The 15,147-nt window shown below is 42.0% G+C and overlaps 1 protein-coding gene across 1 annotated transcript in view; it reads right to left on the minus strand.

Moving 5' to 3' along the window:
• Positions 1 to 4,594: 4,594 nt before the first annotated feature.
• The window catches only part of LOC134642660 (cadherin-2-like), a 96,211-nt gene continuing 85,658 nt past the window's right edge, over positions 4,595 to 15,147 (minus strand). The window contains exons 15-16 of the mRNA XM_063494566.1: positions 13,652 to 13,813; positions 4,595 to 8,316 (exon numbers count right to left, since the gene is read on the minus strand). Of these exons, the coding sequence (XP_063350636.1) occupies positions 8,110 to 8,316; positions 13,652 to 13,813 (369 nt within the window). The 3' untranslated portion in view covers positions 4,595 to 8,109. The remainder of the gene's footprint in view (positions 8,317 to 13,651; positions 13,814 to 15,147) is intronic.

Here is a 15,147-nt window from a genome sequence, read left to right on the forward strand (position 1 = left end):
TCACTGGTATTATGCTAGTACAGTCGCTGTCTCTCAGACCTGGCACAAGCTGATGTGCTGCTGAGATTTCAGTTTCCATAAATCTTTGTCCCATTTATTTATCACATATGAACACGTGTGAAGTGTCTGAACAGAGAAAGCAGAATAAAAAAACTCTGAATTTGTCACAGTACTGTGACCCAGTATTTGTGTTTCAGACTGTATAATTATGTTCTTTGATTATTGTTGTTCGTGGTTTTGGTTTTCTTTAGTTCTCCGTGATCTTTGTTCTCCCTCCCATCACTGTTTTTCCCAGCCTGTGTCTGTTCCCGTGTCCACTCTGTGCTTCTCCTGTGTCCCACGTTTCTCCCCACTCACTGTGTTAAGCTTGCGTGTCTTGAGTCTGAGTTTCGGCTGTGTGTTTCCTGTTTTATTTTGATAGTCCTGGTCCTGTGTGCATTGTAGTCTTGCTTCCCTGTGCCTCATTGGGTCTGATTTGTCCCAGCTGTGCTTGTGTATTTAAGCCCTGTGTTTTTCTCTAGCAGTTGTCGTGTCGTACTCTCACTGTGCTGTGTTTCCTAGCTCTCAGTTCCTGGTTTATTTTCTGTTTTTTTAATTTAATTTTGTATTTGACGTGAAGTTTTTCCGGCAACAAGGCTGCTGTTTTGAGTTTACTCCTTCGTCTTGAGTCCTGCATATGCATCCTCATCCTGCCTGCCACACAGCAAATTCATGACAGAATTCTTAAATAGTCAACATGCATGCAACTTTTCGAAAGGTACATAAAAATAAATAAATAAATGAAAAAATAAAAAACTAAATAATAATTTCTGTGTTGCTACCCCAAGGAGAGAAGCTGAAGCATGTTGGGGTTTGATGGACTGGCACGGTGTCTGCAGTGACCTTAGAGAAAGGGTGATGAACTCTGAGTAGAGCCCATCCTGATAAAGCCAGCTGAGGGGTTTCCAGGGTGCCTCCTGGATGAGGTGCCTGGAGGTACTGAAGTGATTATGTCTTCTGGCTAGCCTGGGAAGGCTTCAGTATTTGCCCTGAGAGTTAGAGGGAGCAGCCAAGGACAGGGAGGTCTGGGCATCTCTGCTCACGCTGCTGCCCTGTGACCTGGATGCTGATAAGCTGCAGGGAGGGTGGAAGGATAAAATAAAGTTGATTTTGGTAGAAAAACCCAAACTTGTGAAAGGTGAAAACTGCTATCCCTTTATGAAGACAAAGAGGTTGTTTCTTTAAAATTTGGTGGAAAACGAGAAAATGTTTTAAATATATTTTCGACAGTAAACACAGATATCCCCAAATTGATGTGCCTATCTGGACTGTTTTAACACAAAGAGGACCAGCACAGGCGGTCTACAGTTTATTTAGGAAGCCCACAGTCAAATTAAAATGAATTGTCAAAACTGAAGCTATAGATGGAGATAATATTTCAAATGGTTTGCAACTTTAATCACTTTAGGCCAAATTTCTTTAGTTTCTTATCCTCCCCTAATATTTCCCTATATGCAAATATTAACAATACAGCTGTGGAAAATGAATTAAGATGTGATTCAGTGTGTAAAGTGCCCTGTTGGTTACACCTGGTGACATGTTTCACGTGTCATGGTGTATTTTAGTCAAAGTTATATTACTGGTCTCTGAAAAGTGTCTGAAATTGAAAAATCACAAATTAGGAAATCTGGAATGACAGTTCGGACGGCAGAAGGATCCCTGTGGATATCAAAGAGGTTCATTTTGACTAGAAAAAATGAACTGCTGAGTTCTCCAACATCATTCACTCTGGTTATTAAATGTTAAAACAGCCAGTTTCGTTTTACTGTTCTACGGTTTCAAGTCGTACGAACATGACTGTGAATGGCTTTAATTATGATTCTGACCAGAAATGCTGTGACAAAGATTTCCAGTTAGATTACAGACGTGAGAGTAACTGATTAAATGTTTAAACAGCTCGCTGTGACTACATGCAAACTGGGATTCATAATCTCTTTAAATTATTTAATTTTTGCTTTTCATAATTATCACACAGATATGTTTTAATACCATAAAGCACAAAAACTGTCTTTGATCTTTATTGTTATTTTGTATATGCCCAGCCATTTAGCTTTATTTGATTTATTCCCTTTGAACTGTTTTATCTGTCTTTAAATTCTAATTGCACAAAACAACATTTGAGCTACTGAATAAATAAACTGTGATCTCTGTGTGTGTGTGTGTGTGGGTGTGTGTGGGGGTGGTAATGTGATAATTGTTTTATATATATATATATATATATATATATATATATATATATATATATATATATATATATATATATATATATATATTATATATCCCTCAAAATTAAAACAACTATTTCAATCACTTGCGTGTTAGCTCTCCAGGTCAGGACCACATTGTTGTTTTATGTATCTGAAAAAGCTGTGCGTACACACACACACACACACACACACACACAGCAGGCCAAGTGTGTTTGTCTAATTGTGTGAGATCTCAAGAGACGGCCTGAGCCTTTCCCATTTTCTCTGCTCTTGTGCCTGTGAGCTTGTGGTTGGCTGCTGGGGAAAGATACTGCTGATGTGCCCTTGGGCCTGGTTAGCAAAGACACTCTGTGTGTTTCGCGTCGAATTGGAGATAAAAGGCCAAAGGAGGACGAAGAGGATTTAAAGCTGTCACAGAGAAGCTGCTGAGGACTAGACTGTGGCAAACATGCTGAATGCCAATGTGGGGATGTATGTCACTCTGTCACATGACTCTGTGTTCAGCCATTCATTCACTCTGCAGTGAATCTATAGAAACAACATCGCTTTTCCCAACCCGCTGATCGTGTTAAGGTGAAGTGCTGCCTATGCATCATCCATTATGGCAGGTTAAACCATACGAGTGTATTACACTGGCAACACAGTGAAACCTACTCGTGGTTTAAACAGTTTCATATTCTGAGGCTCAGTACTCGGGGGATGTGGGACACACAGGAATTAGATGAGAGTAGGATGAGCCTCACTGACAGTGGAAACATCTATTATTTCAAAAAAATGTGCAATAAAAATAATCTCTGTCATTTATTAATTAAAGTTAAAATGCTTTTATTTTCATGGCATTGTTTAACCCTTCCCCAAAAGCAACTGGAGTCAAATGAAACAGATTTCATAGAAGCCTCGTTTCCTGTCATGCTGTGCAACAGCAAACTTCACTCTGAGGTCAAACTGACCATTCAGCTGGTGGAGTTGTGTCAAGCTTCAAACTTGGATGATGTCGAGGAGTCTCAAAACATATAAAGACATCAGTCCAGATATCCAGCATTTTATTTAAATTTAAATGTATGTTAGCCTTTAACTTTTTGAACTCCTGCATCTCTGCAGTTTATATTGAAATGTAAGTACTTCAAACCCAATAAATAACCTTGAATGGTTAAAAGGGTAAGCAGCAAACTAACAAAGTGAAAGGAAAAAAAGAAGTCACTAAATATGAAGTGAAATGTGAACCATGTCACGTTTTACAGAAAGCAGCCTTACAGTGGTGCTCTTTAACTAAAAAACCACAAAATCCTGTGATCTGCAAGCTTCAGCGTCATCTCCTCGTGCACCTCTGCATCGCTCTGGCATTGCTCTTACACTCCCTGGACGTCCTGCACACACCACCGCTCGTGTTAATGTTTGTGAAAACAGCTGCAATGTCTGCTGTGTTTCTTCATCTTTTTCATGCCTGAGAAAATATCTGTCTTTGTGAGATGACCCAGGTTAGTTCTGTTTTGGAGTTGAATCCACAGACGGTAGTATATCACACTCTCTGCTGATTTCATGTTGTTCAGGTTTTAGTCTTCTGGAAAAACCTCCTAACGGCTCATTGTTACCTTTAATGGTGGTTTTACATTGCGCAAGTATTTCTGCCACCAATTACTTCTTGTCATGACGCACACTTATCATGGTTGTTTTAAATGCAACAGAGGACATTTGTAGTGCGATGAATCATTTTAGCCAGTTGTGTTGCTGTGTGACGGTGTGTAGCCTGTTGTGTGCTGGTTCCCTCTGAGAACACATGTGGACAAGTCTGAGAACAGTTTATTGTGCGGCATTACTGGCAGAAGTTACAGGAATTTCTGAATACTGTGTGTTGCATCTGTAGCCGCTTATTAAACACCAACATCAGTGCTTCCAACTTTTGGACCCAGGAATTCTGTTATGCTGTGCCGGTGCCAGCTTTCAGCATCAGCGTCTGTGCCAGGTTGTAGGTGAAAAATTGGTAATAGCGTCCTTCTGGCCACAGCAGGTAAGCTCTGATAAACCTACTGCCCAGCTAATCAACACTGTGGAGGTTTTACCTGCTAGAAAATTGTTTTAGAACGATGGAAAATGAAGCCAGGGGGATAAAAACACCAATCCAAATGAATAATGATGCTGCTTTGTGCCCATTGGATGTGGAAATATGCAACAGTTGGCTTATTTACACAAGTGACAAAACCATTAATTAAAATGTCATTGATCTCTTTGACCTTTAAGGTTTGGATGAGCCGCCTCTTTGGGCTTAACCACTCCAAAGGCAGAGTCCAGAGCGTCTGTGTGCTGGTATGTGTGGGTTTGATGTTTAACTCACTGGAAAAAAACCATCCAAAAATTATTGTTTTCCCATAATAAAAAGATAAAAACATGCAAAAACGTTTTAATTTGTAATCCAAATTACACATATACAAGGATTCAAGATATTAGCATGTCATTTTCAGAGACCACAGCCAAAAGAACAACAAGAGAAAAAATACAATCTGTACATGTTTCAGTTTACAGTGAGTAGCCAGTTGAAGAGTACCAGAGAACACTAAGGCAAATCATCAGCAGACAGAAGAAAACATTGCCTTTTGTATTTAATCCACCACAGCAGAGTATCAAGAAGTATCTTTGCTACAAAACAAGGACTGATGACTCCCTTTATTAGCAATCAGCTGCATACGTTACATCGTGATAAAAGCAAAACAAAAAACAACAGAAGGTATCTATCTAAAGTCTAGCATTACTGTACATGTCTTCTCACCAGCTTTGGAAAATCAAACTCGCAAAAATATCCAGCTCCTCTGTGCAGCTCTGGGTCTGACCAACCTTTGTTTCAAACAACATCACTGTCAAAGGAACAATGTTACTCGTGCAGCTTCACCAAGATGGCACGTCGGTGCTGAGCGTGGTGCGCCCTGCACTCAATTTTACAGGTGCAGCAAACAGTTTACTTCAATTATCTGATAATACTGGAAATCGGCTTCAAAAAGCATAAAACTGGACCTTTTATTAAAGTTTAGAAGTGAGACACTGATGTCCACGGCTACGCATTTTTGGTTGTTCATGTCGCTAACATGCAACTTCATCGAAGCCCTTTAAAAATGTTGAGTTTGGTGAATCCCTGGAGCAGTTTATGATGGCTCCACCTCAGAGGCAAAAAACTAGTCCTGATGAGTGAAATCAAAAAAGGGCCCGGGGACGCCGATCACCACTGTCACAGGATGGAGCGACTCCTGTGTGCTGTCACACAAAATCATTTTCATTGTCTAAAAAGCCTGAAAGCAAAGTGGGTGAGTAACAGAGCGCACACATTTAAATAAGCTGAGGGTGTCCTGTATGAAGTGTGCATGCTTTTGCAGTAAGAATTAAAAATGATCCAGGTTAGGTTATTTGGTCATTAGTAAATTATTTGAATATGAGACTGAGTGAGGCTGGTGACATGTCCAGGAGATATAACCCACCTCTATCCCTATGACAGCTCGGAAAGGCTCCAGCTTTTCACTGATGGGGTGGGCTGCAAAGTAGCTTGCAGAAGCAAAGAGAATATGAGAAGGCTACAACAGCTTCAAGCACACATTTACTGATGAACTGAGCCATCAGCTGATGTAGGCTGGCACTGAGATCAGCTGAGCTGCCTGAACTATGGACTGCGAGTACTTTGAAAAACAGATGCTCTAAAAGAGGCGCATTCTTGCAGTCTGTCTTCTAGCAGTGAACTGTGGAGTCCCATTAGTACTGAGTGTGAAGCAAAATCCATGCAGCTGATGCAAATTTGTGCCGTGTGGCGTGAACAGAAACTAATACGTGTCTGAAAGTTTTTGAACTTTGTAAAAAGATGAAATTCTCTCACAGACAGCAGCAGGTTTACATTAGTGGGCAGGATTCACTCTGCTCTTAAACAGAGAGACGACAAACAGGAGAAGGCTGGAGGAAGCCGAGTGAAACCACAGGAGCTCTGATCATGTTACTGTCCTCTTTCTTCTGTTGGTTGTTATGAAAAACAGAGTAATGGGAGGTGACACATGTTACTGTTTCAGCTTCTGTGGGACACAAACCACCTGTTGGCCTGTTGACTTTGTTTGGTCCTGAATGCTGAGCAGCTGTGTTTGCTGTGTGTGTCTCTATAGCTCTGCACAGACCTGCTAAAATACAAGATGGCAAAGGTTGGTTGGATAATACATGAGACACACTACCATTAGGTTTCCTGTACCTTAAAATTTCCTTTTGTACAAATATGCATATACACGCTTAACCACAAACCTGTCAAGGCTGAACATCAGTCAGCAGTCAGTCACTTTATATTCTGTCCACAACCTGTTCATCAAACATAAATGCTCACCTGTAAATAAAAGCTCCATCCAGAGTGCGTCTGCTCAGCCCAGACACAGCCCCACTGCTGCCATCTCTGTCATATTCATTAAATATTTCATTACCCAATCCATTTCTTTTATGATGGGAATTTTAATTTTATCTGTCACTTCCTCTAACAGCGGCTCAGCAAACAAAAATGTTTTTAGATTCCAGCTCCTTTGTTTGTGGCCTTGATGCTTTGTTGCCGTTTTTCTTTTTCTTTTTTGCTTTCATCTGCACAAACACCCAAATGGAAATTATATTTTATCTACTTGTTTTTCACTGCTTTGCTTCAGTGTTTTGTCATCCTGCAAACAAGCTAAACTGCATCCCATTCTGAATTCCCTTTTGTGAACGCACAGCAAGGACGTAACCACAACAGTTTAACTGCACCACAAATAACATCGTGTGTTTGCACAAACCTCACAGATCAGAAACAGTTGTTTAAACTCATTTTGGCCAACTAAATGTTCTCGACCATCTAAGAGTGAAAGCCAGACGAGGCAACGTTTCTGTGTAGCTATTTACTCAAAGACCAGGACGGATACTAAATGATCAGAATTTGCGGCGTGCGAAGAAGCATTAAGAAAATGAAAACTTCTGAGCTTGTCCAGGTTTGTTGATGCAGACAGTCACATTAATACTAGAGCACTGTGAAAATGTGCTTCAAGTAACCACTGCCACCAAGCAACACACGCAGCTGCGACTGTAAGTACAATGTGTTGGATCAAATCCAAGTCTAGACGTTTGACACTGTAGGCCGTGTGAAACCCAGAGTTGCACACTGAAGCCATGTTTTTGCTGGTAGGATCATCCAAGGCATCTCATAGTAGGCTTTACCCTTTAGAGTATCCATCCAGTGTGTCTCTGTGGAAACGGTTTACACTTGCTCGCACACACACACACACACACACACACACACACACACACACACACACACACACACACACACACACACACACGTTATGAGGTGGAACTCGAACATACACACACACACACACACTCATTAACATGGCGCAGTGCTCCTCCAGTTGCTGCTGCAAAACACCGGGAAATTTAAAGCAACAAAAAGAATCAAGACTGAACACAATCAAAAGAATGTACAAAAGGCACATTTGACCCCAGTGCTGCTGTACTGTAAGATTCAAGTGTAAATGAGCGTCTGTAGCATGGCTGTCGAAGCTCTCGACCATCACAAAGACAACATCCTCTCTGAGAGCATTGTTCTGGCTGCTCGCGTTTGTTAGCACAGAGGCTAACGCCCAGATCATGTCAGTTAGCCTGAATGCTAGCCAGTGCCAGGCCTTGCTAGGCCAGGAGTCAGCATGGCCCCTAGTGCCATCAAACTGTCCTTAAGAGGCAGCGAGTCTCTTTACAAGCTGTCCCGCAGAAATACAGAAGTGCAGATCCAAACCCCGTGTTTACCCAATTTCATCTTTCTTTACCCCACCCACCACCTGTGCTCCGAAGCAAGGGTGGGGGGCAGAGTGGCCGTTGTTAGTAGGGAGTGCTAATCATCCCCTCCGCCGTACAGGTCGGCCAGCTTGCGGAAGCGTGGCCCCCAGTCGCCCAGGTAATCGTAATCCTGGTCTCCGCAGCTCGAGGAGGAGTGCAGGGAGCTGAGGGAGCCGGCGGTGGAGCCGCTGCCTTCATAGTCAAACACCAGCAGGGAGTCATAGGGAGGAGCGGTGGGGTCGTTGTCTGCTGCCTTCAGACCCTGCAAAACAAAGAGGAGGAGGCAGGAAGGTGAGGGAACAATACTGGAAATAAGAGTGATACGAGCTTTCTCCAAGATGTTTCCTACACTGAGCCCTCGTGGTCATTGCCTGCTGGACCTGGAATGTCTAAAGCAGTCCCATAACACACTGCAGGACTATGAGGCCTACCTTTGTAGTAGGTTCAGAGTGCTTATCACATTTCATACCTCATCCATGTTCTTCCCTAGCAACAGCTTAGTCCTAACCAAGAGGAGTATTTCCAGTCTGAAGTGGACCGTTTCATGCTGCGTGCTGATTCCACTCACACTGTCTGGGGTTCATGTCTGCAAATGACTTTAGGCCAGTCGTTCTCAAACTTTTCGTGTATCCAGCCTGAGGATCATAGCACCACCATGTGCTTCATCAGACCTTTTGGAGACCACCCAAAGTTTGGTCTTTTATTCACCCTGTAGACAAGAACCTGGAGCACATCACTGGGTTCTAATACTGACACTCTGTTGTGAGTTACTGTTAGTAAATGCATAGTGGGTGGGTCAGTAAAGGTTTCATTTTCTTTATCAGTGGTTGCTGCAGCAGGGGAGTGATAACACCTTCCACACACAGACTGTTTTCTGTGGGTTAAGAACATCCATACTCCTGACACAGGTTAATCTGGGAAGTTCCACACTCATCACTTCTAAACCACTGAAGACTGTATGGAAAATCTCTGCTAAGTAAACTTTCAGCTGATGAGGAATAGATACTTCTGTATTTGTACCAGAGGTTTTCCACCCGTAACAACTCAGTGACTGAGAAAAGCACAATTTATAGTAGAGCAGCTACAAGTCTGACAGTATTAAGTAGAGGATTATAGTAATCTTACATTTCTATAGTAACTGTACAGTAAGCATGAGGGTATTATAGAAACCTATGTTCATGCTTGAACACAGGTGCTAAAAGTTACAAGACCAAGTTAAAACCGCAAAACAGCCCAGCTGATGATCTTTGTGGAGCCACCGAGACCATCGTCAGGGAGCAAAGCTCGCTTTCCCAACCAACTGGGATTTGAAATGTCAGTGTTCACTCCCAGCACTACTTCAGTCCCAGGAGAAGAAGAACGAGGGCGGCACTTTGGATCAGAGTAAGGTAGAGGAGGGTTGGAGGGCGAGGCAGGAAGATTCTGTCCTTGTATTCTGGATGAAGTGGGGACAAACTGTTTATGCAGCTGTAGTGTGGGGACCATGGCTATGCAAATACTCCTCATAATTAGGGTTGGGGTTATGTGTGTGTGTGTGTGTGTGTGTGTGTGTGTGTGTGTGTGTGTGTGTGTGTGTGTGTGAATGGGTTGAGATGGACAGTATGGAGGAAAGAGGGATTATGGAGGAGTGTAGGAGAGAGGAGGATTTGGGTCATGCTGGACAGATGCTGCCTCTGTCTCTACGAGGAGATTGAACAGATTACTCAGTGTGGCCTGAACTTAAAACCACCAAACCCCTCCTACATACAGTAAACATGTGTTTCACAAACATGCACTATTTTTATGAACAAAAAAAGTCTGTTCAAATGTGTTCAAGTAGCAGTCCTTTTCTTCTGCATCTCGCTGTCACTCAGAACGCTTAAATTGAAAGAAGCAAATCTGATAAGCTGTGAAAATGTTTTGTGGGCCCCGCCTGTCATCTGACTGAAGACACTCCTGTCACTCTGAACTCAGTGGAAGGAGAGAATTAACGCAGAGAGGGAGGGGCGGGATCAGCTTGCATCAGCTTGTCATGTCTGTAGGATTAAGCTGTCTAGATCAGCTTGCCATGTCTGACAGCTCCTGATCATTATTCATAGCTGTGCTTGGCAGATGTCTTTATGCAGCCCAACCCCACACACACACACACACACACACACACACACACACACACGTACACGTACATGCAGACAATATGGATGCAACTACTGCAGAGACAGCAACATGCATCAGCTGCATCAGTACAGATAACTCTTTGTGCTTGAGATTATGATGTCAGCTCTGTTGAAGAAAAAGTCTCTCTGAGACGCTTCGATGGATTAAGACGGCTCTCAGTTATTTCTCTAAGCGAGTGTACTTCTGTTAGGAAGAGTTACACGTGTGGCAAACACACAGGTGAAAGGAATAAATAATTTAAATACAGGAAAAACGTCCACCTCCTCACTGGAGTTCCACAGTGGGTCATTACTCATTCACAGCCGAGTCAGTGCTGCACAGCTTGTACATGAACTCAAACGAGAACCTCATATTCACATGGACTGAATGCAATGATTGGTCAGGTGTCTTTATATGTGAGCCTGTGCTGTATGTGTGCACATCTGATTGTTCTAGAAGCTCTTCATTATTAATTGTTTAAACTTAAATTTCAGGTTTGGGTGATGATAAGTCTAACACAGCGGTCCTCAACATTTTTACGCTACGGACGGTTTAATGTCCGACAATATTTTCACAGACCGGCCTTTAAGGTGTTGCAGATAAACACAACAAAATAAAACGATACAGACAAAGACAAAAACTGTGGTATTTTGTAAATATAATAATAAATGTGAGTTCACTGTGTAACTGTGTAACTTTATTAGCAGCGTCCTCCTGAAATGCACCAACAACATTGAGAGTAACATCCTCCTCTCTGCCCCTTAATGCTCTCTGGTCGCTATGGTAACGCGTAAATATTTCTTTCAAAATAAGACGCACAGCTACAACACGGGAAACGACCCAGGGAAACCGAGTTAACGATAAAACCCCCTGAAAACCATAAACTTCACATCCGAGCCTCAACTCTCGCAGCCCGGTACCAAACGACTCACGGACCAGCAGCGGTCCACGGGCCAGGGGTTGGGAACCGCTGCTATAGAGCATCAGAATCCCAAATAGCGAAGCAAACCGCTCTTCAAACAGATCAAATATGAACCTGATGATTATAAATGACCTGTATTTGTATAGCGCTTTACACTACATTCAGTCATCCACACATTCACACACTGGTGATAGCTGTGGCTACATTGTAGCCACAGCTGCCCTGGGGCGCACTGACAGAGGCGGTGATTATAAGAAGTTTCATTTGACATAAGAAAGGGCACTGCATGCTCATGCAACACTATGACCATTAATATAAATATGATGAGTTCTTCTACAGCACTGTGCAAAAAATCTTGAGCCCCCATAATTTTTTAGATTTTGCTAGAAACATGGGAAACAGGTGCAGTAATTTATTGAAACATGTATGGAAATGACAGTACTTAGGGCAACAATTTGTAACAAGCTTGACAGTCAATATCTGGTACGACCACTTTGAGCCTCCAACACAGCCTGGACTTAGGCAAGCTTTTCTTATAATTAGATTAACCGGTCTTCAGGAATAATTCTGCAGGCTTCTCTGAGGATAGATTTTGGATGTTGGCTGCAGTTTATTCCACTTTCTGTCGAGATGATCCCACACTGCTTCAATAACGTTGAAGTCCGGGCTCTGGCGAGGCTAATCCGTGCCTGAAAGTGTTTCATTGTTTTTTCATCCAGGTTTGTTTCTATTGCATTGGTCGTGTGTTTGGGATGAATGACATGCTGAATAACGAGGCTGTTCCAAATCAGACGCCTTCCAGGTGTTATCACCTGCTGGATCACAATCTGATTGGATTTTTCTGCATTAATGAGTCCATCATTTTTAACAAGAATGCCAACATCACTGCTAAAATGCAGCTCCTGACCGTAACAGCTGCATTTTTACAAACACTGTACCCTTTCTGACCTCCTCCATGCAGATTGTTGATAACTTGATATATAAGACCTGTTTTCAGCCGAGTTCTTGTATAATTTGGCTAATCTCATCCTTTTATCCTCTCTTCTGGAGATCCAGCTTTACACTGAGACCATTTCTGCTGAGGCTTTGCAAACAGTAAATGGATAAACTGAAGGACCAGATGTATCTCTTCCACTGCATGTCAAGTTTTTTGTGTATTTTTTCCTGTTTCTTAAAGACACTGCTTTCAGATACTCTTTATCTGCTGTAGATAGTGTTTTTTTCTTAGACATGCCACTTCTTTTGTCCTAACAAAATATGACAAGCAAAGCTCTTCAGAAATCACCTTGTTGGTTCAAAAACACTTTTTTCTGTTATCTTTACCATTTTTTTTAGATTCAACTAAAGAAATGGGCGAAAAATATTTGTTCTTGCAACAGGCTTCTAGTAATAAAATGCATAAAGATGCAATTTAATATCAGTTCTTTACTAAACCCTGTTAAATGTTATATAAACACTGGTTTATCTTTTGAGTTAGGTGCATCTTTAATACCTGATTCATACGTCAGTGTTAAGCAAAAAAAAAAAGAAAGAAAAGAAGAAGAAAATCCTGTGAATGTCCAAAGAAACAGCATCCTACAAAAAGCCAAGAAAGTCTAACTCATTGGAAGCAAAATATAAAGAAATGAGAAATAGCTGAAAACGTTTGCCCAGTAAAACAATCAAAGTTGGATTTCCCTAAACCCTAAATCAGCCCTTTAAGGACCCATGGACGGCCTCAGCTGGTCTGTGGGATTAACTAAACGTTGTGGATTTACCTCCAGTTAGGTAGCCAGGCTGTGACCACATGTCAAGCCAGCAAATCCGAACCATTAGCAGAGCTAATTAAGAATTAGCCATCACATCTCTGTGTTTTTCTAAATGTCACCAGCTCCATGAAGTGCTTCCTTCTTTCTCTTCGTGACACTCACAACTATCATTTCCAACAGTTTGATCAAAGAATTTGACATTTATTTGAGGGAAATGTTGTAAACAGCAGAGCCTAGAATGAAATACAATCTAAATGTGAATCATTTTAGTGATGATTAATGTGAGCTTCCCTTTTTAAATATGCTCAGCTTTCAGTTTTAAATAGCCACAGTCAAAGACTGTTGAAACGGGCCCGTTCTCACACTGGCAGCTCAGAATACCTCCACAGAGCTTTAAACAAACTGTTTGAACTTGAATATTTTAAATCCTTTAAGGTGATGAGGTAAACTGCACACATCCTGGACGCTCTTTGATGCTCGACACCAAAGGAGGAAAAAAGATGAGAGAAGCAAAAGTAACTAATGTTGGCAAATCCAGCTTTTTATGGACACAGTGTTCACTTAGTGCTGTCAGACAGACACTTTGTATTTCACTGAAGCTGTGATTCATCACTTCCTGTGTGCTTAGAAGTGCATGTGTACAACACTGGAATTTAATCTGGGAAACAGTCCGAATCCAAGTTTGTGCGGCTGGAACTCGACCGAAGCACACGCACAGGTTTGAACTGACATTTTACACAAAGATGTTGTCATCCAGGTCTGTATCATCTCAAAGATGCTGCTTATTGCCGTACCTCATGGATGAAGTCGCCTATGTCTCCTGGGTGGGGGGCTGCGGAGCGGAGCGGGTACTGGTGGTCATGGTGGAGGGGCCTCTCATCCAGACGTCTGATCCCCACTTTGACGCACTCTGGCTCCAGGGCATCAGGCTGCTGCAGCTGGCTCAGGTCGTAGTCCTGCACACCCACACAAACACACAAATGTTGGCATTACAGTGAGTCACACAGCCCTGCATCACAAATCACTATTCTGCCTCAAAGGGCTTTACAACCTGTGCAGCACACCGTCAATCCATAAAGAGGGAGTTCTCAGGACAGTCCATTGATGATTAATCCAGCATCCCATACTTCATAAGGATAAATAGTACGTATTATATTATGTATTAAACTGCTGTTTCCTGTTGCTGTTGTGTGTAAAGTTGCGGTCAAAGGTTTACATGAATGCCAGAGTAATGTTGGACTGATTTCTTTACAGCACACACCTCAGACCAGAACCATCGGCAGGTTAAAGCAGCTTAAACAGCACGCAGTGTGAAATTTGCCTGAAGCAGGTTATCAGCTCTCGCTGGCTCGGCACTGAGATCAGCCAGTTTCTGTACATCTGAAACTATTTATGCTCAGTTATACCAAGTTGTTATAACAGTTCAGCTGCTCAGTTTGTGTTTTATTTACTTTTCTGTTAAAATAGCAGAGCTGTAAGCCCCGGAGTGAAGTGGGTAGCTGTGTTATTGATTTGCTCTGTGGCAGCACAGACAGAGGTGCAGTGATGCTCTGCTCTGGTGTGAACAAAGAAAAACATCTCTAGATTTCTGCTTTGCTGTTGCTTATTCAGAGTGGGTCCAGAAAATGAGTAATGACCACAATTAACTGTCAATAATTGCATTATTTAAGGTGAGATAATGTAGCCATATTACTCATGTCTGCCTCAAGTAATGGGATTACAGTGCTGTTTTATCCAGGAGCAACATCTCAGGGTATCATTTTGTGTTGTTGTGAATTAAGAGTACTCTCTTATATACTCTAATGTTATGTGAGGCTGTAGAGTCGTTATATGAAAGTCACTCTCTACACGACTTGATCAGCACAATGCTGTAACAGCTGTGGCAACTAACCTGCTGTATGTAGCCAAATCTACCTGAATGTAGTGAAGACTCAGAAACGTTGGATTTCATGTACGGCTTAAAATGTCTCATTACTATGCACGGAGACACGGCGACCTCCAGAGTGTCCTGAAATATGAATTCAACTTCAAACACTTCCACCTTAAAAGAGACATTGGCAGAATATTTAAGCTGCTATAAATTCACACTTCAAGCTAAACGAGAAGAAATTAGTTCCTGGCCAACAATCCTCGCCATCATTGAATAATAATATATTCTCACTAATCGTAGCCTAATGCCAGGTACTCTGCAAGCCCGTGGCAGTGGAAATACCAAAAGGATTCTAAAATTCATAACGAACTTGACAGATCCATGAAAGCAGCAGTCTCACACTCAGTTAATGGACTTATC

Source organism: Pelmatolapia mariae, linkage group LG15 (assembly GCF_036321145.2).
Source record: "Pelmatolapia mariae isolate MD_Pm_ZW linkage group LG15, Pm_UMD_F_2, whole genome shotgun sequence".
Lineage (NCBI taxonomy): Eukaryota > Metazoa > Chordata > Actinopteri > Cichliformes > Cichlidae > Pelmatolapia > Pelmatolapia mariae.